At 60.2% G+C, this 27,818-nt stretch overlaps 2 protein-coding genes across 12 annotated transcripts in view; one reads left to right on the plus strand and one right to left on the minus strand.

Annotated features, from left to right (window-relative positions):
* LOC116238717 (receptor-type tyrosine-protein phosphatase V-like) overlaps positions 1-14,018 on the minus strand; it is a 28,325-nt gene extending 14,307 nt beyond the window's left edge. For 2 of the 4 annotated variants that reach the window (XM_090124369.1, XM_031608543.2), the window contains exons 1-12: positions 9,240-9,917; positions 8,323-8,386; positions 7,049-7,315; positions 6,318-6,587; positions 5,445-5,711; positions 4,267-4,539; positions 3,464-3,724; positions 2,700-2,972; positions 1,965-2,234; positions 1,349-1,618; positions 720-992; positions 225-494 (exon numbers count right to left, since the gene is read on the minus strand). In XM_090124369.1, coding sequence (XP_089980495.1) covers positions 225-494; positions 720-992; positions 1,349-1,618; positions 1,965-2,234; positions 2,700-2,972; positions 3,464-3,724; positions 4,267-4,539; positions 5,445-5,711; positions 6,318-6,587; positions 7,049-7,315; positions 8,323-8,386; positions 9,240-9,305 — 2,824 coding nt within the window. In that variant the 5' untranslated portion in view covers positions 9,306-9,917. Of the gene's footprint in view, positions 1-224; positions 495-719; positions 993-1,348; positions 1,619-1,964; positions 2,235-2,699; positions 2,973-3,463; positions 3,725-4,266; positions 4,540-5,444; positions 5,712-6,317; positions 6,588-7,048; positions 7,316-8,322; positions 8,387-9,239; positions 9,920-13,897 lie in introns of those variants that run through there. The other 2 variants (XM_090124371.1, XM_090124370.1) reach the window with 2 other exon arrangements.
* Positions 14,019-20,696: 6,678 nt separating this feature from the next.
* PTPN7 (protein tyrosine phosphatase non-receptor type 7) lies at positions 20,697-27,610 on the plus strand. 8 transcript variants are annotated; one of them, XM_090124378.1, is made up of 10 exons: positions 20,697-21,370; positions 22,781-23,202; positions 23,339-23,522; positions 23,791-23,875; positions 24,253-24,329; positions 24,992-25,132; positions 25,396-25,506; positions 25,881-26,038; positions 26,380-26,493; positions 26,896-27,610. In XM_090124378.1, the coding sequence occupies exons 2-10, from the start codon at positions 23,072-23,074 to the stop codon at positions 26,987-26,989; spliced, it is 1,095 nt and encodes a 364-aa protein (XP_089980504.1). In that variant the 5' UTR covers positions 20,697-21,370; positions 22,781-23,071; the 3' UTR covers positions 26,990-27,610. The 8 variants fall into 8 exon arrangements, with proteins under 8 accessions (XP_089980504.1, XP_089980506.1, XP_089980502.1 ...); XM_090124380.1 differs by having other exon boundaries at positions 22,974-23,202; XM_090124376.1 differs by lacking the exon at positions 20,697-21,370 and adding an exon at positions 21,378-22,655.
* The last annotated feature ends 208 nt before the right edge of the window (positions 27,611-27,818 follow it).

Below are 27,818 nucleotides of genomic sequence, written 5' to 3' on the forward strand. Positions count from 1 at the left end.
AGCTCCTGTGTGCTGGGGGGGTGGGATGGCCACCAGAGTCCCTCCTGAAGGGAAGCACGGGGTTAGTGCACGTGGTCCAGGCACAATATCCCCAGGGCCTGCAGCTGGACGTGGCAGGGGAGATAGCACAACAGAGAGGATTTGGAATGGGGAAGGTGATGGTGAGCACCCCAGGGGGGTCGCATGGGGGGGCTCTGAGGCACAACACAGCCCCTCAGACTCACATGTCCATTGGGTGACGTTGGCAGAGGAGGCTTCCAAATAGCCTTTGACAGCAATGACCTGCACAGCAAACCTGCTGCCTGCCTCCAGGTGAGTCCAGGTGATGTTCTGGGCATCCTGGCTCACGGTCTGCACCCGATCTCTGCTCTGTGTGAGGCTGTGCAGAACAACACGGTAGTGGTCCCTCCTGCCGAGGGGTTTGTTCCACCACGCGTGGAGCTCGGAGGAGCTGCCTGGGTTGGTCAGACTCAGGTTTGTTGGAGCAGCAGGAACTGCAAGGAAGGACAGACACACGAGTCAGAGAGAAAACAATCCAGTCCTGAACAAGCCACCAACTCTGCAGTTTTCTCCTTGCTGCGTTTGGTGCAGGAAGGCTGCAGGAGGCAGCGCATCAGAAGAACATCCAGGGGCCCTCTGGTCTGGTGGCAGACATAGATCCCCATCCCATAAGGAGCTCCTTGCAGCTCTGAGCCACCTGAGGGTGCTGTGATGCTCACCTGTGCAGCCAGTGGTGTTCCTGGGGAGGGAGCGGAAGGCTCCGGCTACTGCCCAGATCCCAACAAGATAGCACACTCCCGGTGTCAGCTGTGTCAGGGTGATGTTGGTGCTGTCCTTCCCCAATTCCAGGTTCCTCGCTGGTGAGGAAGAGCCTTCCTCCAGCACGCTGAGCAGGTATCCATCCCTCTGCCCTGGAGGGGTTTCCCAGTGCACAGCCAGAGCCCAGGCAGCGCCCACAGGGCTGGCGGACAGGGAGAGCGGAGGTAGTGGGACTGTGAGAGAGAAACAGAGTCACAGAGGCAGGACTGGGATGCCCAGGACTGATTCCAGCTTGGGAATGGAGCTGGAAGCCGCAGGACTGCAAGCTCCCATGACCTGCCATAGGAGCTGAGAGCTGTGGGGTGTTCCCGGGTCAGAGCCGTCCCCGTGGGATGGGGCCATGGCAGTGGCCACACTCCCCGTCCCAGGATGCTCACAGTGTGCCCCATTGAGCCACGGGGCCCAGGGTGAGCACAGGTCCCAGCAAGAGCCAGGAGAAAGGCACCGGGGAGGCGGGGCAACAGCCCTGGGGGTCTCCTCACGGCCCCCAGCCCCTCACCAGACACGGGTGGAGGGGCTGCCTTCCTACCTGTGTATCCGATGGCGGTCTGAGAGGAGATGCGATGAGGCCCAGCCTGAGAAATGATCTCCACTCGGTACCGGGAGCCCGGCACCAGCCCCTCCAGGTCCAGGTGGGTGACACCACGGGGCACAGACACGTTCCTGATGACGGACAGGGACTCTGCCACAGAGAGCTGCACCAAATGCTCTCTGCCACCGCCTGACTCCACCCAGCTCACGTGCAGCTCCTGCGGTCTCCGGCCAGGCTGCACACTCACGTTAGCCAGAGACAGCGGATCTAGGAGGAAACACAGCACAGAGGTCTGTGAGATGGCGGGGGAAAGCAGCTGGAGAGGACAGGACCCAGCCCTTTGCACCACACTAAGGGAGAAGTGGTGCCACAGCCAGCCCAACGGCACTCTGTGCACTCCTGCATCCCTCCTGCTGGTCTGCGGCCGGCCTGGAGAGAATGCATGCCCTAGGCAGCTCAATAGGGCTGCTCTTGGAGGGCCCAGAAGCCATCACACAGCATGGAACTCACGGTTCCCATTCCTATCAGCATGCAGCCTGCAGCTCTCGCTGCACAAATGGCCCGGGCACATCTGTGTCACTGGGTCCTGCAGGCAGTGCTGCCCCTCACTCACATGTCCACTCGGTGGCAAAGTGCGACGAGGATCGGTAGGGGCCGGCGAGGACGGACACCTTCAGGAAGTACTGCACGCCAGGGGACAGCCCCAGGAAGGTGAAGTTGTGGATGTTTGGCCCCACTGAGACGTTCCTCTGTGCTGGATGGCTCTTGCTGTAGAGCTGGAGGTGGAACTGGTCCACGTCGCCTGCAGCCTTGTCCCAGAAGGCTGAGAGTCCCAGCGGGCGCCGGGTGTTGGTCAGGGTGACACCGGATGGAGCCAGCGGGTCTGGGGGGTGCAAGAAGTGAGGGGGGGCAGTGGGGTGGGGGCTGTGGTGAGGATGTGGCACGGAGGATGAGTCGCAGCCCAACAGCATCAAGGGGAGGTGGGTGCAGGCAGCTGGCTGCAAAGAGGCTCCTGCTGTGCACACATCATGGGCACCCTCAGCTGCTTGCCCCCAGTCAGGTCATCAGCACTGGGAAATTAAACCCCACACAGCACGAATGTCTGCTCTGCAACACAGGAGCAGGACCCACTTGGTGTGCTGGGTACCCGTCAGTAACACATTCCATTCTGTGATGGGTTTCTCCTGCACTGAGGACTCTTTTGCTTCCAACACAGTTGAAAGCGGCTCTGACTGTCCTGCTCATCCTTTGTCTGTCCATCCCCCCATACATGCTCCACTCCCTGCCCTCTCTGGCCAGGCCATGGCTGCCATCTGCAATAGTGTTGGGACAGGCATTGCACACTCACATGTCCAGTCTGTGGCTGAGCGCACGCTGGATCTGTAAGGCCCAGCCATAGCAGCCATCTCCAGTGTGTACTGTCGCCCAGGGACCAGGTCCTCAAAGGTGACATTCGTCCAGTTGTTCCCCACAGACACATTTCTGACCCGCTCCTGAGATCTGCTCTCCCAGAGGGTGCCCGTGTAGCCAGTGCTGCCCGCGGGCGCTGCTCTCCAGGCTGCTTGCAGAGAAGTGCTGCAGCCCTGATTGCTGAGCGTCAGCTGCTCCAGGGGCAAAGGATCTACGAGAGAAGGTGTAGAGCCACTGAACCGGGGTCACCTGCAAAGGTGCAGCCCCAAACATGCTGAGATGGAGCCCCTTTCCTAGGAACACCCACACCAGGGTGGGTCAGTGTGCCACCAGCATCTCTGCTGACATCTACAGACCAGCTGGGCCCAGAGACTGGTCCAGCACAGAGCCCAACAGGAGAAGGTGTTTGGTGAGGAAAGGTGTTTCAGGGCACATCCAGCCCAAGCAGTGCCACCAAAGTGGAGCCAAAGGGGGGAGAAGGGCACTGGACTCTGCTGACCCTCGTGCTGAGTGGCTGGGGCACAGATGAGGGTCAGACACATTCAGCAACACCTCTGCATTCCTTCTGAGCCTTTTGCCTTTTGACTGGGTGAGGCTGCAAACAATCTCTGCTATGCCATGCCCTGAGGCACAACATGTGGGAAACAGGCAGGATGCAGTGGGACCCCCAGGGCTGGCTGCAGCAAGGGCGGAGGGACTCACATGTCCAGTTGGTGATGCGCCGGGGCGTGGAGGTGTAGGGACCAGCCACGGTGCTGACCTCAAAGGTGTAGAGGGTCCCGGGGCGAAGGCCCTCATAGGTGACGTTGGTGGCACCTCTGAGCAGAGAGCTGTTCTTCACGGCGTGCTCTGTGGAGCTCAGGGCCAACACGTAGCCCTCTCCCATGGCCTCCTCCCAGCTGGCTCGTAGGCTGGAGGGGCTGCCGTGGCTGGACAGGCTCAAAGCAGACGGTGGGAGCGGCTCTGCAAGGGACAAGAGCAGGGTCATGCACAAGGACAGAGTCATGTGCATCAGGCAGTACTTCTCCCATCAAACACAGGCAGGCGGGGCTGCAGAGAGACTGCTGCTGTCAGCCCCAGGACTGGGTGAGTGCCCCGCTCACTATTCCCGGCTCCAGTCCTTCTTCCAGGAGTGGCAGCTCTGGGACATCTGCCTGGGCACTGGCCATAGCCCCAAGTCACCCAGGAGGGGCTGGGCACAAGGAAGATGCTGCGTTAAAGGGCTGGTGGAGATAAACTCCTCCAGAGCAGCTGCTGGGAGTAGAGAGGAGAGCCCATATCTTACAGGCTTGGCTGGTGCCTGCCACAACCTGGCATAGCTTTGCCATGGATCTTCGAGTCCCTTCTCATGAGAAAGAAGTGCAGCAGACTTTGCCGCTTCTAGGGCCAGGTGCAGCTGTGTCACACAGCCCCATCTCTGCTCCCACAGCCACATTTGCAGGAGCTCAGCCTCTCTGCAAGGCACCCAAATGGCCCAACAAGACACGCTTCAGCTTTCTGCTTACGTGTCCAGGCTGCCGCGCTGCGGGCAGAAGCCCGGTAAGGCCCAGCCACCGCTGTCACCTGCACAGAGTACTGCTTGCCAGGGCTCAGCCCATGGAAGGTGATGCGGCCGTTGTCTCCCCCGACGGAGATGTTCCTGGTGGGAGCACCGACCTCCTCCTCCCGCAGTGTCACCAGGTAGAAGTCCCTCTGTCCAGCCGGGGTGCTCCAGTGAGCCTGCAGGGAGCTCTGCTCCTCCGCTCTGCTCAGCGTCACGTTGGTGGGGCTCAGGGGGTCTGGAGGGGAACGGGATGGGGTCAGGGTGATGGGGTGTATGGACTCCCAGCCCAAAGCTTGCTGTGTGCTGTAACTCAGGGCTGCCCGGTACAGCAGCAATACCTGCTTGGTCAGAGGGGACAGACAGCCACGTGTGCAGGTGCCACGTGAGACCCCACAATTGCCCCACACACCCCCAGCCTCACTCCTGCTGCCTTGTCCGCATCCAGCCTTCAGCATCCTTTCGGAGCGTGCTGTTTCCAGTCCCCAGCACAACCATTCCTGCTCAGCCCTGCTGGGAAATTCCTAAAGGGCTCCTCATCTCCACGGGTGTCCTGTTACGACCTCGCTGATATTCCCAGGATCCAGCCTGGATGGAGCTCCTGGCTGGGCTGTGTGTCTGGCTCTGGGCGCTGTGCAGTCGGATCGGTCAGACAACTGCAGGGATTGAGTCAGGCTCCACAGCAGAACCAAAGCAGCTGGGGGTGTGGAGCTGTTCCAAAATCCGAGCTGCACAGTCAGCAGGCTGCAGCTGCCCAGACTGGCAGGCAGAGCTGGAAAGGGCTGGAGAGCATTGCTCTTGTCCGGGACTTGGACTGCACTCTGCATTTTCCTCGTGGTTTCCTGGTCTGAGAGAGCAAGTCTGAGGCCAGAGCTGCTCCCAGCACTACAGCCACTGCGATGGCAGGGAATGGTCCCTTCCAACCTAAGCTGCTATGGTTCTACAATACATTCTGACAGCAACCAAAGGGGACCACAGGCTGCCTGTCCCCTCATCTACCATCATGGCTCCCCAGAGCTGGGTCCCGGGGTGGCTTTCTACCCTCTGCACCCAAGGTGCTGGCACATTCACATTCACACTCAGAGGCTGGATCAGAGAAAGCCACGGCAACCGAGGTCCCCCCAGCCCCCCTCCATTACTCACATGTCCATGCTGTGGCATTGGGCCCCTCCACGGTGTAGGGCCCGGCCACGGCGCTCAGCCCCAGCCAGTACTGGGTGCCAGGCTGGAGGTGCTGGAAGCTGTAGCTGGTGAGGCCTCTCTTGGCTGACAGGGTCTTGGTCACCGTCTGGGTGTGGAGGTTGCGGAGCACGAGGTGCAGCCAGGCAGCCCCCCCTGCGCCCACCCAGGTGGCTGAGAGGCTGGTGCTGGAGCTGGGGCTGAGCCTCAGCTGGGTGGGGATGGAGGGTGCTGGGGGGAAACAGCGAGATTGGGCTGTGCGTAGCTGTGCTGGGGGCTGCCGTCACCCTCCTCCCTCCCCGGTGTTTCCTACTGCACCCCTGGCGCTGTCACAGGGGCTGCAGATTCCCCATGTCCCTTCCCAGGTGAGCTGAGGGCCTTGTGAGGTCCCTACATGTTTTTCCAGGCTGTGGGATACAACATTTGTGCAGCTCCCACCGATCCAGGCTCTTTGCTAAGGCTGCCCTCCTCCCATGGTGCTACAGAGCAGAGAAGCCCCACCAAGCAATGGGGCCCCACAGGACAGGACGGGTGAGTAGGGCTGTCCCCATGTCTGACACACCACGTGCTGGTGGTCCTTTCCACATCCCTCGGCTCACAGCGCGGTGGTGATGGGTCAGCAGTTGGACTCGGTGACCTTACGGGTCCTTCCCAACCTTAGTGATCCCACGACTCTGTGATGAGCTCCCAGCTCTTCCCATCCTCCACAGACTGCCCATTCTGAACCGAGATCCTCGTCCCCTTCTCCACCAGCCCACGCGTTTCAACCCTTCCTTCCCAAACCCTTCATCCCATCCAGCCCTTCCCCCCAGGACAGGCACGCCCATTCCTCCCTACCTGTCCACTGGTGGGTACTGGTGCTCGCCTGGCCGGCCCCAGCCAGCGTGCTGACCTTCAAGGCGTACTCACTGCCGGCAGCCAATCCATCAAACAGGAAGGCGGTGGCGTTGGGTGGGACGGACGCGTTTCTCACCAGCGTCTGTGAGTCGCTGTGGTACAGGGTGAGCTGGTACCCATCCCGCTGCCCGCTGCCGGCTGCCCAGGAGGCGTGCAGGGAGGCCGGGCTGCCGCTGCTGCTCAGGCTCAGGTTGCGGACGGGTGAAGGACCTGCATGAGGTACAGCACGGATGGGGTTGGGGTGTTGCTGGTGGGATGGCATTTCCTGCGGGTGAGGTCCTGCCAGGTGGGTCCAACCCACCACGCACAGCCCCATCCGCTCCCTGCCAGCCCCCTGCCCTCCCTCTGTCCCTTTGGGTCATTCTGCACAGTGACTGAACAGGGCAGGGAAGCTCGACCCGGGATGCCACGGCTATCCGAACCCATCCCTTCTCCTGGCCATGCCCTTCCCTTCAGTGCTGCTCTCCTGCCCCAGTTTTTCTGCCTTTACCTGCACCACGTTGCTCAAGGGCCTTCCAGAAGGATGCAGGCTCCCCAGCTCGGCCCCTTCCCCAACCCTTGCCATGAACCAGGGGGGGCACAGAGCAAGGCTGGGTCTGACAATGACTGGCAGAGATGTCCCAGAATCATGGAGCAGCTCTCAGACCTGCAGTCCCAGGGGAAGCCCTTACTTGTTTGTGCTGTGACTGTCTGCCTGGCAGTGTCCATGCAGCGCAGCGCGGCTGTCACCTCAATCTCATAGTGTGTGCCAGGGGTCAGCCCATGGAACCAGAAGTTGGTGACGTTGGGTCCCACAGATCCATTCTGCAGCAGTGTGCCCGACCCCAGCGGGGAGAGGGTGAGCAAATAGCCCTCGGCACCCCCCTCTGGTTCATCCCAGGAGAGCAGGAGCGAACCCGACCGGCCCTGGTCACTCGCACTGACATTCAGGATCAGCCCTGCAGGAGCAAGAAGGGATTGAAAACTTCATGGATGTGAAAGAGGTGCTCCTGAGCATCTGTTGCATTGCATAAAGACACCAAAGGCTTTGCCCACACAACCCCACGTCTGCAGCATCTGGGGACAAGGAAGTGGCAGATGGGGCGTTGCCTAATGGGTGGGTCGGTGGCCAAAGCTGCCATCAGATCCCTGCCCTTGGAGCTGCCCTGCACTGAGCCTGTGTACCAGTGCCAAGCTGCAGTGGAGCCCCTCCACACTCCATCTCTGCTCCAGTCCCCAGCTTTCAGCTTCTAAGCAGCTCTAGTGTTAATAAGACATAATTTGTGTAATCATTAGCACTTAAAATTTGCAATGTGCAACATGTTGGAACAGGCTTATGTGGGGCCTGGCAGGGCAAGAAAGCTTTAAACAAGCACAGCTATTGCCCCACAGAGCCGCCTGGGGCTGCCTTTACACAGCAAAGAGCGGTGTGGGGTGAGCCCTGGGGCACCTTTGGGACTGCTCAGGTGCAGCGCGTGCCCTCCCTACAAAGCCAGAGAGGCACAGAGCTTTCAAACAACGTGCGATTTCCACTTCATGCAATGCTGTCATTTAGAGGCAGTAATTGGGAAAACTGGGCAGCACGCCGGGGTGCCAGCAGCCTGCGGAGCTGAGAGCATGGCTGAGCTCCTCTTGAGGACAGCCAGAGGGGCTGCACCCTGCACAGAGTTCATGCAGCAGTGGTTTTTCACTGCGGGATCTCTCTCACCTCACCGAGGTATGAGATCTCCACCCACATTTGTTTGCTTGTCTCAGGTTTCCAACTGCCTGAATTGCCTTCATCCCTCACTGAGCAATGGGCTGCTTCACAAACGTCCCAACTCCCCAGACCAGCCGCGCACATCCTGCAGCCCACACGGTCACAGCACCACTCACATCCCACAGACAAACTCTGCTGACCGCATCCACATGCAGGTACCCCACACCCCACAGCTGCTGCAGATCACCTGGCAGCTGGAGGTCTCACCTCTGTCACCAGGTGCATCCCGTGCCTCCAGCCCTGCCCGCGTTGTCCCATTGCAGCCCTCTCCCTATGGGACAGAGAACATCAGGCTGAGATGTGGACGAGGTGAGGTGCTCGGAGCCGGGGGCTGCGACCTCTGAGGACTCTCATGTCCTGGGAGAGCATCAGCACCCCTTGGCCAAGGCAGGCAGGACATGGAGCTGCCCCAACCCTTAGCGCAGCTCCTGGGTCCATTGACCCACACGGAGCTGTGCCCACAGGATGTGGGCATCCCACCAGCACGGCCAGGGCACAGGGGGAAGATTTGAGCAGGGAGGGAGCTCTGACAAGCAATCTCACTGCCCCATTCCCATAACAGTGGGGGGTCGGAGGGACCCCAGACCTCAGCCCTGGCTGCAGGGTGAGGACATGAGGACTGTAGGGTGTGTGCTGGCAGAACACCCATCCCCCCACAGCCTGCCGGCGAGCAGGGTGTGCCCTGCTTTAGGTTGGGGACAGTTCCCCCACATTAAAAGAAACCTCTGCCTACTCCCTGTCCCACAAGAGGAGTAATCATTAGCTATTTTCCCCCATTGCTCTGCGGGATGATTCATTTCTGGCTTCCTCCCAACCCAAGTGCGGTGGTTTTGGGGATTGTGTGCACAGAGGGGATCGAAGGGGCTCGGGACCCCCGGGGGGAGCCTGGCAACAACGGCAGCAGAAACACCGGGAGAAGATGGCACGGCAAGAGGGCTGAGCGGAGCAAAGCGGCAGCTCGTAATTGCTAACGCCGCTAATTCGGTGCAGCTGCACGGCTGGAGAGGCAGCCCAGAACGATGCCGTCATTCCTCAGCGGGGTAGGACTATGCGAGCCCCCACTGCCAGCACGCTCCGAGCCAGACACGGACAGATGGGGGGGGGTCCGAGGGATGGGGGCTTACCTCCGCCAGGGTCCCCAGGAGCCGCGGCACCCACAGGACGAGCAGAGGCAGAAGCGGTGGCCTCATGGGGAGCGGGGCTGCGGATCAGAGGGGTGACACGTTGGGGTGGGGGCTCCTCAGCAGCGCCTGTCCCCACGCAGCCCCGTATCCCAGCGCAGCACGCATCCCCGCACGCTCCCCAAGCGACGGGGTGACATCAGTGGGGATGAGCGATGCATGCCAGCGCGCTGCCCGTCAGCCGTGCCAGCTGTCCCTGGGCTGGGAGAAGTCCAACGCGGCCGTGCGCCCCTCGCCGCGCGCATTTGCTATTGTTCCCGTGGCTCCGCGTCCCTCTGCGGTGACGCTGCAGCTGTCCCCGTGCGGTGCGGGCAGGGAGCGGCTCGCTTGAGGGTTGCCGGGGGGGGCTCTGCGCGGCTGCAGCACGGGCTGGCCATCAGAAGGAGTGCTGCAGAGTTGTGGGATTTGTGCGGAGAGGGGAGGAGACAGGACGGGACGGATGGCGGCTCCGAGCTGGGAGGGAGTGCCCGAACCGGCCCCCAGCGAGGGGAGGGAGCGCAGCCCCGGTGCTGGGGGGCATTGGCACACGCGTGAGTGCGTGGGGCTCTGCGCTCTGTGCGCCCTTTAACCGCGTGTGCACGGATTTCTGTGCAGGGTGCAGATGGAGGAGGGAAGCTTTGGTTGTGCTGCGCAGGGGACATGTGGCTCCATGTGATGCACGCGGCACAGAGATCAGATCTGGGGGTTGTACACACTGAGAGCTTTGTGTGCTGCATCACATGGGCGTGAAGATGCCTGCAGCACACTTTGCCTGTCTGAGGGTCCGAGCTGCGCCCTGCGTGCTCACGGCTGTCGGATCTGCGCTTTGCAGCGCTGCGCCCCGGCCGCGTGCAGGGCTGTGCTTTGTGCCGTGCGGGGCTGTCTGTGCAACGCGTGGCTGCGTGCCAGCTCTGATTCAGAGCAGAGATGCCATTGGCTCCACATCAGCGCCGGAGATCTGGGACAGTGCTGGAAGAATCTCAGCAGTGCAGCCATCCCGGAAGGCAGCGCAGCCTGTGTGGCCGTGGGAGTCCGTCCCAGTAGCCAGCGTGCTCACCAGCTAGCTATTCAGGCTGTGCCTATCGCTGTCAGCTGCCCAAGCTGTCAGGATGTGATCCCACGGGGCACATCCCCCAGCTGGCCCCAGGACAGAAGATTCCCTTCCCCAGAGAGTTGGAATTTTGTCAGGTGGGACCCGTGAGAACAAGATCGTTCCCCAGTGCTTGGGCAAAGATGTGGGAATGCTGTCAGTAGCTGGGAGCAAAGCAGGCAGATGTTCCCAGAGGTCCTGCACTGGGACCTGCTGAGAGCCGTTGGGGCTGCCCAGGAAAGTGGGCAAAGCATGACAAAGGGAGTCCCTTTCTCCTTACACGGAGGATGGAAAAGGGTGCCAAGAATCCTCTTGCTTTAGCGTGGACAAGCTTAATATGGACAGCTCAGGAGAGGCCAAACATGCAAGTGGTGCATCTGCTCAAGTGGTTGAAAGCTCTTAGGGACCCCCAGCAGACATTTGGGACTGAGGTACATCAGCACCATGGGAAATGGATATGACCCATCAAGTCACACTACTGACATGGGTCAGCACAACCCATCCTGCTGTTGAAACTAGCAGTGACCCAGGAGCTGGTCAGCACTGCATCTGACAGTAGCTGAATACAGGGCAGATGCCCACACGTGCTGCCATTGTGTCTCCCAGCCACTTGCAAGGGTGGGAATCCCCATCCATAAACTGGGGCAGAGGGAAGTTTGGTGCTGACAGTGGGTAGGGGGCTGTTTTCCAAGGCCCCTTTCCAGCACGGGGCGGCTGCAGCCAGCTGGGAGGAGGTTGGAGCTCCCCACTGCAGCCAGGCATGGCCAGGATTACCCGGGGGCCCAGGGCGGGAGCCTGGAGGCTATAGCTGGACCAGATGCATTTGCAAAGAGGCTTTGGCTGATTCTGTCTTCCTACACACTCTGACATTGGGCCTCACAGAGGAGTGACTCCACATCATGGCTGGGGACACAGGGCTGCTTCCTCAGGGTGGCCATGGAGGGAGGCAGGGGCTGCAGGGAGGGCAGGGATGAAGAGGAGGAGCAGGCAGCTGGTGAAGGGGATTTGGATGGAGAGCTCAGCTGGATGGAAGCTCTGATCCAGAGGGGGGGGGATGGAGGACCCTGGGAAGAGATCTTGCATCCCTTAGTGCAGGTGACAGGAGGCAGTGTCACCGGCAATGGCACGGATGGGAGATTTTCCTGGTCTGCAGACTCAAGGTGGGGCTTGTTAAGCTTCCAAGCACACAGAGAGCTCTGGGCCAGCCAGAAAACAACCCCTGTCCCTGGAAGTCCTAGAAACTGCCAGCTCTGAGCTTGCCTTGGGAGCTCAGCTGGGCCTGCCTGCACTCACTGTGCCCATCCAGCCTCTCCACTCTTGTTTCTCACACCCCTGGCACAGTCTTGAGGGCTGCTCATCTATGCTACCATTGCTGGGGTGAAACCTCTTCCTGCCTGCCGGCACCCTCTGTGCACAGAGTGAGCAGAGCCAGCACCCTGCTGGCCTTGGGGACGCATCCATGCCACCCCCACCAACTTCATCCTAGGGCTGTGCCTGTGGTGCAAAGCAGCCCAGAGCGCTGCCGGGAGCCAAACCCAGGCCCTATTCCTGGCGCCGTGGGGCTCAGCAGCGTCCAATGCTGGTGGATAAGCTGCTCATTACGTGCCAGCCCTGCCTTCTGTGTGGTCAGCCCAGTGCCACTGTGCCACCGCAGCAGGGACGCAGAGGGAGACGCCGTCAGCTGGGGATGCCAGAGCCCCTGTGCGGTCCCCCCCGACGGCGAAGCCTTTAGCTGTTCCAGACCCAAAAACAACTGCAGAAGGTTTCTCCACCCAGCGGCTGGAAGCAGGCCTGGAAACTCGGGGGCTGCCGAGTCATCACATTTTCCGTGAAGCAGCAAAGGCTGCCGCGAGGCGCAGGGGGAGGGGGACGCCCAGCAGACAGTGAGTGCTGGAATGCTGGAGCCCTTTACATTCTGTGCCCTTTGTGCTGTGGGAACGGTGCTGGTGGCACAGGGCTTGTCCCTGCATGGTCCCTGTGCCTGGGGCAGATAGGAAACCTAATGGTAAGCTGCAGCAGGAGGGAGGATGAGGGTTAGGTGTGCAGCAAGGCATGAGTCTGAGGCACCAGACTATTCCTGGTGTCACAGGGTCTGCAAGGTGACAAAGTCCCCAAATCTGGGCATGGGAGAGTTGCTGCCAGGGGACAGCATGTGGGCATGGGTGCTGCCACACCGCTCTGAGGGACACAGCCTGTCACCTGGAGAAATCACAGTACAGCAGGCACAGCTGTGGCCTGGCCCTGCACCACGAGCAAAGCAGTCACACAGCAGTCCTGCACACCTGTGGGCACTGAGAGCAATGCCATCTCTCCCTGGGCAGGACAGGACGCCTTGCAGCCAGCCTGCACTCTGCATCACTCCATGCTACAGACACTGGTGCAACTGCAGCCAGACTGGGAGCAGCTCTGGGACTCCTGTTCTGCCTCCAGCCCACAGCAGCATCTCTCAGCTCTCAGTCCCTCCAGTCACAGTCTCTCCTCGTGCCCAGGAGCACTGTGTGCTGCCCCAGGCCACGATTTCTTCCCACTGCCAATTCCAAGCACTGAGCACTGCCTAGTGATGCAAGGGAAGAACAAGGGGAGCAAGGTGCATCCCTGCAGGGGATGCAGGTGCTGCTGGGATCTCTCTCCCTGTGAGGTTCACACGCTGAAGGGCCGGGACCCTGAGCTCCACAGCACCACGATGCTCTCACTCCAATCCCTCGCAGGTGTTTGATGATTTCCATGCTGAGCTCTGCCTCCTGCCCCACACCTTCCAGCATTGGAGCTCTTCCCATGACAGAGGCAGAGGGGACATGCAGGGCAGAGCTGTGCTCAGAGCCAGGCATGAGGACACCAGGACGCCGAGGGGGATGGAAGCAAGTCCCACATAAAGCAATGCTCTGCACCCCTTGACTGCTGCTGGTGACAGAAAGGACCTGGCAGCAGCAGGGATGCCTGCGAGCATCAACCTGGCTGGGAAGAGCAGGGCTGTGGTGACTCAGAGCACGCCCAGAAAGCCGGCAGAGCCGGGCAGACCTGCTTTGCCCTCCTGGGGTGTGGGTGACTCTGCTGAGGCTGATCAGACTCAGTCCCCTTCCCCTGGCTGAGGCAAGAGACATCGAACAAGGAGGGCTTGGAGCAGCTTGCATCACGGGCAGCACCTCTAAAACCCCTCAAACCATCACCAGTAACCCCATGGGGCTCTGCTCCCACCCCGGGTCGCAATGCTGGAGGGCAGTGCGCAGTGCACCGGCTGACGCTGAAGGCACACTGTGCTGCCAGGACCCCTGCACCCACGGATCCAGGAATGCGCTTCTGGCAATGCCGTGAGCAGCTCCCAGATGCCTGTGCTTCACACGCAGGGAGCTCAAGGCACACATTCCCCTCATGTAACATCAGTGGCACACATACAGGAGCTGCCCCATCCACCCCAGGGCAAGGGTTTGCCCGCTCTGCGCCATTCAGTGCGGGAGCATTCACGCTCCATTCCCACCGCGTGCATCCCGGCTTCATCTGGGAAAGGAGATGGGAAGAGCGGTGGTCCCAGTACCTCTGTTGGTGGACGTCCCCGCTGTGCTCCTCACCCCGTCCCCGTGCGCGGCGCTGCCCTGGCGCTCTGCTGTTTGCTCCGCGTGTGCTCGGCTCTGACGCTCAAGTCTGGGCTGGTCCATGGGAAGGCCCGCCTGGGCTCGCCCCGCGGCCGCGGGATGCCGAGGGAATGGGTCGGTGTGACGGGGATTTCTCCGGCAGCCCCGCGGCTCAGGGGTCTGCACTGCGGGGTGGGCAGGGCTGCAGGAGGGGGGAGGGCTGGCGTGGCTCACAGCCCCCTGCACCGCGAGCACCACGGGTGGCGGGGGGATGCTGTGATGGGGCCTTTGGAGACAGAGAGCATCCCGTTGTGCTGCCGTGGCAGAGGGACAGGGAGGGCTCTAAGGCCACAATGGAGCCAGCACAGGCATCCAAACCCATGCTCCATCCCTGGAGATAACTGTGGGCTGAGATAAGTTTCAGTTTGCTGCCCCGAGTGCCATCAGAGCCCAGAGTGAGAGCCCCTCGCTGGCTCACTGCCCTGCTTCGAGGAGATGTGGAAGGAGGAGGATCTGAATGTTGGCTGGGGAGGTCCCAGCGCTCACCAGGAGGGCACTGCCACATCCTCACCGTGGGCTCTGGGCTCCTGGCAGTGGTTTGGAGGAAAGCCATAGGAGCAACTCCCACTGACCCCTCTGTAAGCTCAATGGATGCAGCAGGAGGAGATGTGAGAGCCCTGGACCACAGGATGCTGTCCCTGTGGCCACAGCCTGCAGTTCATATCTCAGGGCTCTTCACCAGCAGGGCCACCTGGCCCCACGCAGGAGCAGTGAGTTTCTTCCCCAGCTTGGCAAGATCTCTGCAGAGAAAAAGGAGAGGGCCAGCAGCACCGGCTCCATCCAAAGCAGCCCAGCAGCAGGGAGGGATGTGAGGGAGCCTTGGACACTGCAGCTTGCAAAAAACACAGGCTCCAAACTTGGAAAGCGGCTCGGCTTCCAAACACCACCATGAACTGAAAAGCTCACCTCAAAATGAAACCAGCTCCAGCCCTTGGTTCCAAGCTTCCTGTGTATGAACAAACCTGAAGGACGGCTGCATTTGCACACAAAAGGGTTTGGTTTTGGAAGAAAGGTCTCTCTTTTATTTTTTCTTTCTGCAGGAGTAAACACGAGCCCTCCCCATCCTCCATGCCCACAGGCAGGAGCAGCTCAGGACGAAGGCAGGGCAATGTCCCATCTTGTTCCCTGGCTGCTTTCCCTCCTCTCTCTGGCAGCAATGGCAGCACCACCACCGCACTGCACTGCCCACCATCTCAGCACCCACCCCAGGGCAGAGGCACTCTGCTCTCTCCTCCCAAGATGCTGCTTTTTGGGTCATTTCTTGGACATGGTGTGGCAATTGCTGAAGGGTTTTCTGGCTGCTCTGCCTCACCCCTGGTGGGTGCTGCAATTCTGGAGCAGGGGTGAAGTGTTGGCAGAGGGATGCAGAACCACCATCGCCTGCTGGCTGCCTCCTCCCAGAGCCCTGTGTAGTCCCTGTTCCTTCAGTCCGAGCTGCTCAATTCAGGCTGATGGGACCATCCATGGGGCCCTACAGAGCAACACGGAGCTCTGCTCTGGTTTGGTGGCCCCTGGGACGTGTCCGTGGAGGTGACCTTGGGTCTGATCAACCATCAGAAGCTGTGGGTGTCTCAGTTCATCACAGGGAGTTGGGCATGATGACCTTTAAAGGTCCCCTCCGACTCAACCATTCTATGAATCTAAGACTGGTGTAGGGGCATGGAGGGTCCATGGGATTTGGAGATATTCCAGATGCCATGATGGAGAGCTGGGCCCTATCCAAAGCTCTGGCAAGAGCTATTCTCACTGCTGAGCTGACACAGCTGCCTTGCCTCAGTTTACCCTTTGTGCATGGGGAAGCACAGAGCTGCTGTGCTGCTGGAGGGGAGGGAGGGCAGCGGACTGGATGTTGGTGATGGGGTGGCTCACATGAGCAGGGGGTTTGGCATCTGGGCCACGAAGCCACGCTGCCCTGCCTGTCCCATGGGCATTGCGGCTGTGGGTCCAGGGCTGCTCCAAGACTCAGGGTGATCAGCTGGTCTGCTTGGCTGGGAGAGCCTAAAACAACAAACACTGCGGAGTAAGGGAGCGTCTCGCTGCTTTTTCCTGGTCAGATGGTTTCCTGTTTTCTAAGCAGCTCCTCCAGCTCCACTGGGGCAGAGGATTTCTCCACGCAGCATGCCCTCACTGGGGAGCCGAGCTGCTGTATGACTGACACAGAAAGAGCTTCAGGATCAGCGAGAGCTGCAGCAGAGACCTGTAGCAGCAGACTGCATTGTGCTCTTCTCTCTGGGATTAAAGTGTGTCATGAGCATGGTGCTGCCCTGGCCACCTCCAGCTTTGGACCCATAAGGCTGCAAGGTCAGCAGGTGAGGCAGAGCTGTGCTGGGGTCCTGAGCAGTGGTGCATGCATGTAAGGTCACCTGCACGGTAGCATTGCCCCCCAGCACCCCCACATCCCACTGCCCCCTGACCCCCTGCACAGCCCCTCCATCCCCACTGCTTCTTCCTCTGCCCTCCCCTCTGCCCCCCCGAGGGACAAGCACAGATATTTGTTTGGCTGACAAACATCCTCTTCCCCCTCTGCTGCTGAGCATTATGAAAAAAATAAGGCTGTTGGCAGAGAGTCTGTGCTGAAAGCCAGGCTGCAAATGTCCATGCAAGGGGACAGCCCGAGCTTTGGAGAGGGGACAGGCAGAGGGGACACCGACACGTGGGGCAGCTGTCACTGAGACAGGAGACCCCTCATGGTCTGCCCTGCATCCACAACCTGACAGCATCAGAAAACTGGCTGCGGTTGGGATGGAGAGCTGGCAGACATTTGTGCCCATTTCTGTCCCCTCTTCGGCTGGAGTCTCCTGGGAGCACCTGTGGGTGCAGAAGCAGCAAGATGTGGTCCGTGCTGGGGCAACCCAAAGACACAGAATCATAAAATTTCAGAATCATAGAACGTTAGAATCACAGCATCATACCATCATAGAACAACAAAATCATAGAAGCACCAAATCACAGAACTGTAGAATCACAGAATCATACAAACATGGAACCATGGAACCACAGAACCACAGAGTACATGGGAGGGGACCCACAAACATCACATGTAGATGCAGGCCCACGTAGATGCAGGCGTGCCTGGGCTGTGTGCTGGAGGAACTGAGTGCTGCAGCCCATGCATTCGCAGCATTGCTGCCCTCTGGCTGCATCAGCACATCCTCGGTGAGCCCTGCAGTGCACAGCAATGCAGGGAGCTCCTCTAGGGGCAGATCGATGTGTTTTAGGGCGACAGCCAGCCAGGATGGGTGCTGCCACCCAGGGCCGAAGTGTAGGACCGAGGACTTGAACTTTGGGAATTTGTCTCCTTTGCACGTGCCATGTATCCCACTGCCTGCATGCAGGGTCTGCCTGTAGGGTGTGCCCTATAGGACAGGATCACAGAATCAGAGAATCGTTTCTGCAGGAAGGAGCCTTTAAAGCCCATCTGGTCCAACTCCCTGCAATCAACAGGCACACCTACACCTCAATAGGTGCTCAGAGCCCAGTCCAGCACAGACTCCCAGAGCTGGTGCACAGCCCCACGTCTGGGTGGGTTTGAAGATCTCTGAGGAGGGAACCCCACAGCCTGTCTGGTCCCTGTGCAGTGCTCCATCACCCACACAGCACAGCAGTCCCTGATGGTCACAGGGACCCTCCTGGGCTCCCGTTCGTGCCCAGTGCCCCCTGCCCTGCTTCTGGGCTCTGCCTCTCTGCCCCTCCCTACAGGAGTTTATGGTGATGAATGGGACCCTGAGCCTCCTCTGCTCCAGGTGGAGCAGCCGCAGCTCTCTCAGCCTCTCCTCCCAGCAGAGACATTCCAGTCCTTTGAGCACCTCGGTGGCCTTCCACTGGGCTCTTTCCAATGCACCCAAGTTCTGGGGGGGCTCAGCAGTGATCCCAGCACTCCAAGTGCAGCCTCACCAATGCTGGCCTACTCATACTCTGACATGTTAAAAGAGAGCAGGAGAACCGAGTGCAAAGATCTGGAAAACGTGGCCTTAATTCAAAGATCCATTGGGACCCAGCTGCTCAGCTCGCCCAAGAAAAGAGGAAGAGGCGCTGGGGCGAGTTGTGCAACCATCTGCGAGGAGGGAAGGACACGTCAGCAGCTGAGAGCTGGAGGGGCCGCGCTCTGGGTCACCTTCACCCAGTGGCACTGGTTTGTTGGGCAGCTCCTCGAGCCCATGTGCACGGCTTCCTGCAGAAGCTGCAGGCAAATCCCCGCTGCTCTGAGCCACGCCGGATCCACAGCTCTGACCTGCAGGGCTCACGTGGTGCCCTCAGTGTCACACACGCTGTTTTTCAGCCAGATTCAGAAGCTGAACCCCCATGGGCTGCCAAAGTCAGCATCTGCTCGGCTCGCTGCATCTCTCACCACCGGACGTTGGCTATTTTTAACCGCCCCTGGTTTGCTTTTTTCTCTCCTGCTGTTATCGTGGGGCTGGAGGGGCTCTGTGTGCTCTTTGTGAGCAGCTCGCTGCCCATCCCAGGCCAGACAGACCTGCAGAAAGCCAGCACTGCTCCCCCAGCCCAGCAGAGCGTGGGCGCAGCAAAAATGGAAGTGGCTGCTTCTAACCGCTTCCTTTCTCTGCAGGTCTCTCTCTCCCTTCTGCCCCTCCTGACAACTTCGTTTCCTGTTATTGATAACAGCCTCTGCACCCGCCGAGAGGTCACCGTGCTCTGTGCCCCCGCGGGCAGCACCGAGGGCTGCAGGTGCCCGTATCCAAACACCACAGCTGGGGATAAAGCACCCCCACGGCAGGAGAACGCGTCTCCAGGGGCTGCCCTGTGCGCACGCAGCCCTATTAACCCCCGTCGGCTCCGGCTGTGTCGCTGCCAGCCCCACGCACACGCGGCTGATGGGTCACTGCTTTACCTCTGCTCTCCCTTTGCAGATCGGAGGGCAGCTCGGCTTGTTTGCGAGAGATCTAGGAAACAAAAAGTAGTAGAAGGAAAAACAAACAGAGAAGGAGAAATCCCTGCAGAAAGCCGTCCTCTTGCTTCTCCTTGAGGAGAGAAGCAGTAGTGCCGGGTTGGCAAGTTCAGCTGCAGATACCTTAAAAAAATTAAACAGCACTTCCAGACAGAGCCGGGCAGCGGCAGGAGCAAAGCCCGCACCGGCAGGCTGCGTCCCTGCAAGCGGTGGGAAGGTCACACACCGCTCCCAGCCCTCCGTCCCCAGCAGCAGCCCCATGCAGGGGACGCGTGGGGGTCCGGGCCGGGAGCGGAGCAGCGCCGGGAGCTCCGTGCGTGCAGCGGGGCCGTCCGCACGGCGCTGAGAGCCTGGGGCTGTCCTTGGGAATGCGCTCACGCAGAGGAAGCTGCTCCGGGAAAAGCAATCTGCAGAGTGCTTGGCTGAGCTGCCGGGTGCTGGCCCTGTGACGCTGAGCCCCCCGATGCTGCGCTGCGCCCGGGCTGCTCGCACCTCCTGCGCGGGCTCTGCGGGATGCTCGGGGTGATGGCACAGCCCTCTGTGCACCTGCTGGGAGCTGAGCAGCCCTGCCAACGGAGGCTGCTGGATGCTGAGGCGGCCGCTTCACCTTCGTACTCATGAGGGATGTTTTGGCGGAAAGGAGATGGGAACATTTCCAAAGTCTGCAGGACCTCCTGAGCTCCAAACTGTGTCAGCAGGAGCCCCGCGTGAGCACCAGACCCAAAGATGGTGGAGGCCTGGTGAGAGCAGAGCGTGCTGCGGTGGGTGACCCCGGGGGAGCGCGGCTGTGGGGCACCATCAGAACTTTGGGTGCTGGAGCAGTGACTGCGCAGTGACCCACGGTGGTGACTTTGGGGCCACGGTGCTGCTCAGAGAAGGGTTGGGGGGTGTGGGGCAGGGTTTGTGCTCAGGTTTGGGGGGCAGAGAAGGGAAAAGAGACTGTTTGAGGGAGAAGAACTCCCACCTGGAGCTGGGAGCTGCTGTGTGTGGGCAGAGGGTGCTCAGGGTGCAAAGTGACCCCGTGGAAGTGGAGTTGTAAAATGCAAATGAACAACCCAGGGATGAACCTACATGTCCCCCAAGCAGCAGATCTGTAGGGCACTTTCTGTTAGGGATGCTGAAAATAAAACCACAATCACACAGCCCTCTGAAGACCCCTATGGCACTGCCACACATCTCTAAAGTTCCTAAATCCCAACTCATGACCCTAAAGCATCTGTACAGCTATCCTGAGAGGACCCTAACCCTGACCCGAACCCATCCTGGCACACTGGGAACCTCACCAGAGGTGGTGATGCGGTAGCAGCCTCATCCCTTTCCTTTGGGTCTATTCTTTTATCAGTAGTCCCCATCACCATTCCTCATCACAGCTCTAGGCTTCATCCCCAGCTCCTGGAAGCAAACACCCCTTCACACCCCTGGCCTTAATCTGTGTTTGCTGCGTGACAGCAGGATCTCAAGAACCCTTGGTGAGTGCTGTGGTTTTGCATCAGAGCAGGAGTGAAGGAGAATGTTGGAACGGTGTGAAGTATTACCTACATTGCTCACTGCTGTGTACTGGGGATGCAGTGAGGATGGCATGCTCCAGGAGCAGGGGCAGGAGTGAGTCAGGAGATGGCCATGCAGCAGGGTTCCTGTGTGAGGCAGGGAGGGAGGATGGGACAAGGCACATCTGTGACCCCATGGGGCCAACTCCATCCTCCATCCTCCATCCTCCATCCTCCATCCTCCATCCTCCATCCTCCATCCTCCATCCTCCATCCTCCATCCTCCATCCTCCATCCTCCATCCTCCATCCTCCATCCTCCATCCTCCATCCTCCATCCTCCATCCTCCATCCCCACCCATCACCACCCAGCCCTTCTGCAGGTCACCCAGCCCCAACAGCTCCTTCCTGTAGGACTGGTGGCTGCCCCATGCTCTGACACGGAAGGATGGAGGGCAGGAGGGAAGGGCAGTGCCGTTCCTTGTCCATGTTGGGCTGCCCTTAGGCCCTTTCACTCTGCATAAAGATGGGTCAGTTCCCCGGAGGCTGCTGGGATCCCATCAGCTGCTCATGAGACACAGATGGTGGTGGCCCTTGTATGACCAAGCAATGGGACTGGGCAGCTCCAATCCCCTGGCTGTGGAGTGGCATTGGGGCCACTGCATCCCAGAGCAGGGGGAGCAGCAGGGGATGCTGCAGGGTGGGGGCAGGAGAGGAAGGAAGCGGGGCGTGCGGTGTCTGTGCACAGAGCCGGGGCAGCGACAAACAGGAAGAGCAACAGGGACACGGTGGGAGGCAGTGAGCATCAACGGGCATCGCAGGCAGGATGTGCAGTGCCCCAAGGGCAGACCCTGCGGTACCTGAGCCGCTCCCTCAGTAAAACGCCCCCCAGACGTTCCCTGACCCGCAGTCGGGGTGCGATGGCACCCATGTGGCTGCTGAGCACGTTGATATGGGAACAAAGCAGCGTTTCGCTCCCTTTAGGTGGGTGCGGTGTGGGATGGGGGATGCGGTGAGGCGGCAACGATCGGGGCCGCGTGGTGGCTCCCCGTGGGGCGCGGTGGGGTCACCGCGTGCCGTGAGGACACACTCAAACCCACCGTGCAGCTCCCTCCCGTCTCTCCGCGTTGGGCTGCAGGTGGGCACGGAGGCCCCGAGCGGCGATGGCCGCGGAGGAGCGCCGGGATCGGGGGGCAGCAGCGCCCTGCCCACATGAGGGGGCTTTGGTGGGGAGCGGGGCTGCGGGCTGCCCGGCAGAGCCGAGCTGCGGCGATGTGGCCGGTATGTGTGTGGGCGGCAGGCAGGGTGGGGGAGAAGGAGGGAGAGGAAGCGGCAGAGGCAACAGCTCCTTTGATAAGCAGCTTCCTGAACACTTTCAAACCCCCGGGTTCAGACCGACGTGCACAGCGCCCGCGGCCCCGTGCCGGGACGGTCGGAGCCCACGCCTCGGGCCGCAGGTAAGGCACCCCCGGGCTGGGGCACGGCCGCGAGGGTCCCTTTGGAGAGGCGAGCCCCGCAGCAGCAGCAGGCCTTGGCACGTGTGCTCGCTGCAGGCGGTGCAGGTGCCCCCCGCAGGGATGCTGGTGGGGAGGTGGGATGTGGGGACGTGGGATGCTCCTGGGGCAGATGCCGAGAGCAGAAGCTCATCTCAGGGTCCTCCTGTGTGCCTTCAGCTCGTCTGGGGCCTCTCCCAGGTGTTTCCTGGGTGATGCTGTGGTCCCAGCCTGCTGCTCCCAGCTATGAGGGGTGCCCGTGGCACTGAGGACAACTGTGGGATCAGCCAGGATTTACCCTGAGTGCTTCATCTCATGCCCCGCTGTGTTCCCACCCCGCACGGCCATGGCCACACTGTGACCCTCCCTGCTCCAGCCCCAGCTTTGTCTGTGCCCAGTTCTCTGTAGGGATGTCCCTGAGCCTCTGGTCCATTCGGTACCCTGCTCTGTGCCTATTGAGAGCTCTGACCCTGCAGCATCCCCATCCCATTGGGTCCATCTCTCCTCGCAGAGGAAGCTGGGGAGGAGAAGGAGCTTTGCCACCCTGAGCTGCTGCCTGCGCCATGGGGACGTCTGCCCAAAGAAGAACCAGCATCACCCACATCTCCCTGCCAGGGGCTGTTCGGGGCTGCTGGTGGTGGAGCCTTGGCAGCCTCCTCCAGCCAGACCACCCCATCACCTCTTGCTCAACCATTCAGATAGAGCAGTTTCCTCTTGACAGTTGCTGATACTTGAGGGATGGAGGAAGCTGTCCCAGGGCCGTTCCCCCCACCCCAGTATGTCCAAACAACAGGAACTGGCCGTGACCCTCATAGCATCCTCCTCTGCTCCTCATCCCTGGGGGGCTGCTGCCCTCCATGTTAAGCTCACGAGCTCTCATCCCACCCCATCCAACCCACAGATCCTTCCTCCTGGTGGGGTGCTACAGGCACTCTCTCCATGCCACCCGTGGATGCTGGAGTCCTGGAGCCCTGATGCCACGGCAACGAGGACCCGAAACACCTCCTCTGCTTAGGGATTTTCTCATCCTGGTCCAGCAAGGGGTTCACCAGCCAGCCTCCTTGTGTCTCTCTCATCTGCCCTGTGTTTTCCAGCCGCTTCTCCTCTGATGGCAACTCCTTCCCTCGGCAGCTGAGGCCCCCTCACTCCCACTCCTCGTGCTTCAGGGCGAGTGCTTCGTGGCTGCCGCAGCATGGTCCAAGCCTGCTCAGTGTGCCACAGAGCTCATAACAGCAGCCTGACAGCCCGGGTGGCCACCAAAGCCATGGACAAGGCAGACAAGCCCAGTCCCTCTGCGAAGAAGCACGTGCGGCTCCAAGAGAGGTGAGCGTGGCCAGGCTGGGCAATGCCCACGGCCCAAACTTTGCACTGCCCAGCCTTAAAGCGCAGTGCCCCAAACCCCCCTCCTCTGGCCCATGAGTTGTCGGTGGTCACTGGGGATCCTTTGCCTCCTTTGCAGGAGGGGCTCCAACGTGTCGCTGGTGCTGGACATGAGCTCGCTGGGCAGCGTGGAGCCCATCCAGCCCGTATGCACCCCACGGGACGTCACACTGCAGTTCCTGAGGACATCCAGCCACGTGCTGAGGACGGAGGAGCTGCAGCAGCGCGCCCAGAACCTAGCACAGCTCCAGGAGGAGTTCTCGGTATGAGGGTGGGTGTGCAGGCGGAGGGGCACTGCGCATCTCCTGTCTGCCCGCTCCTTGCTCTCCCCTGTGTCTGTGGAAAGCCTTCCTGTGCCAAGCTCTGCTCCCGTCTGTGAGGTGTCCCAGCCCATTGGGGTGTGGATGGAGCTCATGCCAGCTCTGGCGATGCTGGATCAGCATCTCACTGCCCGCAGGGCCAGCTGTGCCCGGTGAGGGGATGCAAGCAGCACTAAGAGGGGTTCCTCAAAGTTGTTCTCCCCTGCTGCAGAAAATCCCACCCAACTTCATCAGTCCGGAGGAGCTGGAGATCCCTGGACGTGCCTCCAAGGACAGATACAAAACCATCCTCCCCAGTACGTGCTGCTGCATCCCTTTGTCTCACGTTTCCCCACGTGCATGGAGCTGTGTGTGCTGTGGGTGTCCCCCGTGCGTCCCGGTGCCCCTGCTGTGCTGCTTCTGCTGCTGGCAGCTGCCTTGCAGGGATGTGAGCCCAGCAATGGGGCGGTTTGTGGGGAGCTTCTTGGGGCATACAGCACATCACAGCCTGGCCTGGGCCGCTCCCTGCTGCGTGCAGCTTTAAACATCCAAAGGGGGAGGAATTGTTCCGGTCGCCTTCATGCGCTGTGGGAAGGCTGCGGGGGGTTGGTGCTGGGCGGGTCTGAGCTTGGAGCCGGGCAGGAGAGCACAGCTCTGAAGGATGGTCCCAGCTACCTCTCACTACGTCTTGCAGATCCTGAGAGCCGGGTGTGCCTCAGGAGGGCAGGGAGCCAGGAGGAAGACGGCTACATCAATGCCAACTACATCACGGTGAGCACTGCCTGCCTGGGGCACTCGGTGTCCCACATCTCGTGGTGCTGCAGGGCTGGGGGTGCTGGAGCTCCTGGGTTCTGCCCACATGAGGGACATCGGGTGTCACATGGGCTGTGGGATACGGCTCAAGCTGGTTTACATTTAGCAATGTGAGTTTTGGGTGAGCAGAGCATTTGGACACTCTCCCTCCCAGATACTTCTCCATCTCCATGCACTGGTCTGTTATTAAGTGCAGGAAGCAAGCTGTGCCAACGGGGCATCCCAGCCTGGTATCGACACATCCAGGATCTGCCTCTCCCCTCAAAGGGTTTGTTTTAATTGCCCAAAACGAAAAAGAGGTGACTGTGGCTTGTCTCCAGCATCCGATGGGGTCCCCAGACTCGAGGTGACCATTGTTGTCATCACAGCAATAACCTGGGGATGCTTGGATGGAGTGTCGGTGCACAGGGCTTGCTCCATGGGCTTGCTCCTGGTTTGCTGGGCTAGGAGGATGGAAAGGACTCCTGGCAGACCCTGGCTGGGTCTGTGAAAGGAATTCAATGGCACTTTTGGGAGGAAATAGGCAGCGTAGGTCAGGCTCTCTGCTGCAGAGGACAGGTGGTGCTGGGGGCTGAGGTGCAGACCAGGTGCCCCCTGTCCCTGAAGGGCCGTGTGCTCAGCAGGGCTATGCAGGACGTCCCCGGGAGTACATTGCCACCCAGGGGCCCATGCTGAACACCGTGACTGATTTCTGGGAGATGGTGTGGCAGGAGGAAGCACCCATCATCGTCATGATAACCAAGCTCCAGGAGCGCAAGGAGGTACCGCTTCCCTGCTCCACAGCACCCTGACCTGGAGGGCTGGGGAGGGAGAACCCCGAGGGGCTGAAAACCACATGGCAGGGTGTGGGCAAAGTGTTCAGGGGAAGCAGGTGTTGGAACTGGGATCCATCCTTCCTTACCTTCCCTTTCTATCAGTCCACATCCACCTCCCTCACTCTTCCAAACCTCCCCAAAGCAACGACCAAAGGGCAGCTCAGACCCCAGTGGGTGCCCAGAGCACAAACACTGCATTCTTCCTGCAGAAATGTGTCCACTATTGGCCTGAGAAGGAGGGCACCTACGGCCCCTTCACCATCCGCGTGCAGGGGATCAGCGAGTGTGCGGAGTACGTGGTCCGCAGTCTGTCCATCCAGGTGGGTCCAAGCCCCATCCTGGGGTCAGCAGGGAGCTCAGCACCTGGCAGGGTTCTAAAATGCCTGGGCTCTGTAGGAGGAGGGATCTGCAGAGCTCTGTCTGCCCAGTGAGGTTTGCAGGGAGCAACACTTTTGCAGGGTGAGCCTTGTGTGGGGACAGAGGGCTGTCAGCATGGAGATTGAGGAGGGCGCCTGGGCATGACTGGAACTCTACCTGGCAGATCACTTGGACACCCAAAAGTGCCCCTGGCTCCTTGGGTCTCTGGCAGAGGCTCAATGAGTCAGGAGGAGAGCAGATGAGATGGGCACAGGATGGGAACATCTCAATCTGACCCTACCTGATCCTTATTTCTCTTTCTTCTGTTCTGGAAAAGCTGGAAGGTGAATGCCGCCACGTCAAACACGTCCTCTTCCCTTCCTGGCCAGACCAGCAGACACCTGAGTCAGCCAAGCCCCTGCTGCACTTGGTGTCCAAAGTGGAGGAGACGCTGCAGGCTGCAGCCAGCCCAGGGCCCATCGTTGTGCACTGCAGGTAAGTGCTCAGCCTTCACCCCTGCCCTCAGCTTGGGCTCACACACACAAGCCATTCTCTGTGTAGAAAGTGCACAGCAAACTCCTAGCAGGTGTCCCTCAGCAGAGGACAGGGGCACAGACTGGTTTTGTGCTTCCAGAGTGGCTCCAGGTGGGCTGGGCATGATAGCAAGAACCACTTGTGGTGGCAGAATGGGGCCAGCCTGAGAAAGCTGGGACTGGGACCTCTGCATCCCTAAAGGGATGAAATCAGGGTAGCAAAGCAGCCAAGGAGCACACCCAGCTCAGACAGCCTGAGGTCCAGGCACTGTGGGTGCTCAGCACAGCTGTGTCCATCTGCAGTGCAGGCATCGGTCGGACGGGCTGCTTCATCGCTACCAGGATTGGGTGCCAGCAGCTGAAGGACAAGGGAGATGTGGACATCCTGGGAATCGTGTGCCGCCTCCGCATCGACAGGTTGGTGCTCGGGAAGGCGTCCCTGGAGGATGATGCTGGATGCAGTGAGGGAGGGTGCTGGGATGAGCATCCCAAGGAGGTGTGGAGGTGATTTGTGGTAGAAAATGGAAGGGTTTCTGAAAGATGGAGATGTGGGGACAGCAAAGGATTGCCTGGTGCTTGGTTTTGGGTTGGCTTTGTTGTCAGGGTTATTTTAGCTCTGGGAACCCAAAGACGTGAAGGAGAGCAGCCCCAAGGCCACCAGCTGGTGCGCTCCTTCCAGCTCAGCCACTGACCTACAAAACGTGCCCTGACACTCTTTGAGGAGCTCTGGGTGCATGTAGATGGGGTGGGTGACACAGGAATGCCTGTGCCGTGGGAGCAGGGCTGGGGTTTTGGTGAGTGTCAGCATTTCCCTTGCAGAGGCGGGATGATCCAGACCAGTGAGCAGTACCAGTTTCTCCATCACACACTAGCCCTGTATGCTTCCCAGCTGCCAGAAGCAGGGGGCCATTAGCACCCGGCTCCACCACTCGCTGCCTCGCTCTGAACCCCCCCAGTGCCAAACCTGGGACAACTCTGCTGAATCTGCTCCTGCTGCACCCGGCCATGAGCCTGAGCCTCCCACAGGCTGAGCGAAGCCGTCGGGATTGTGGCCCCACAAGCAGGGTTTGGGGTTTGCACAAGGCATGCGGCAGGATGCACCATGCAGAAGAGCAAGCTGCGCACAGGATCTGCCTGCTAGAAATAAACAGAGCTTCTCCTCCAGCTGCACATCATCTGCGGGCAGAAGTTGGGACACACAGGGCTCACTCCCAGCACGCTCCTCAATGCTCTTCCTGCTAAAGACACACCTGGAGGATTTAGCCCAAAGCTGCACTGCTGGCTGCCTTCGCTACATGGCCTGCTTTCTTCTCTGCCTTCAGCCATTGCCTTCCCACCTGCCTTAAAGTAGGGGATACTCCTAAGTGTGTCTGCACGTCTGCAAGCACTATGCTCCGAATTGTAACCAGCCTCATTACACGAGGGTGGGTGTTTGTGTTCTTGGGCTGTGGGGTTTTTTTTGTTGTTGGAATCAGAGCAAAATAATACACCTGTTTTGTTGTTTCTTTTTCACTGTGTAAATAGAAAAGTTTCATCCTTAACTCTGCAGTTCTCCTGTCTTGTCAGCAGCCCAGGAAGAGAGGGAACCTCTCTGTGCGTCCCCCACAACATCTGCATCCTCTCCTTGCAGTTCCTACACTCTCAGGGAGTGAAGGAGGAGTGGCCATGCGCTCACACAGCAGAGCAGACCACGCGAGGCCTTTCCTCGTGCTCCCACCAGCAGGACGTGCAACTCGTCTCAT

Source organism: Phasianus colchicus, chromosome 25, assembly GCF_987193195.1.
Source record: "Phasianus colchicus chromosome 25, bPhaCol1.hap1.1, whole genome shotgun sequence".
NCBI lineage: Eukaryota > Metazoa > Chordata > Aves > Galliformes > Phasianidae > Phasianus > Phasianus colchicus.

What these genes read in the sequence shown, in the direction of transcription:
- PTPN7 (XM_090124378.1), top strand. Translation starts at nt 23,072, where the DNA reads ATGGTCCAAGCCTGCTCAGTGTGCCACAGAGCTCATAACAGCAGCCTG. An exon ending in TCCGCAGTCTGTCCATCCAG is followed by an intron (nt 25,507 to 25,880) that starts GTGGGTCCAAGC and finishes GTTCTGGAAAAG; the next exon opens with CTGGAAGGTGAATGCCGCCA. An exon ending in TGCCGCCTCCGCATCGACAG is followed by an intron (nt 26,494 to 26,895) that starts GTTGGTGCTCGG and finishes TTTCCCTTGCAG; the next exon opens with AGGCGGGATGATCCAGACCA.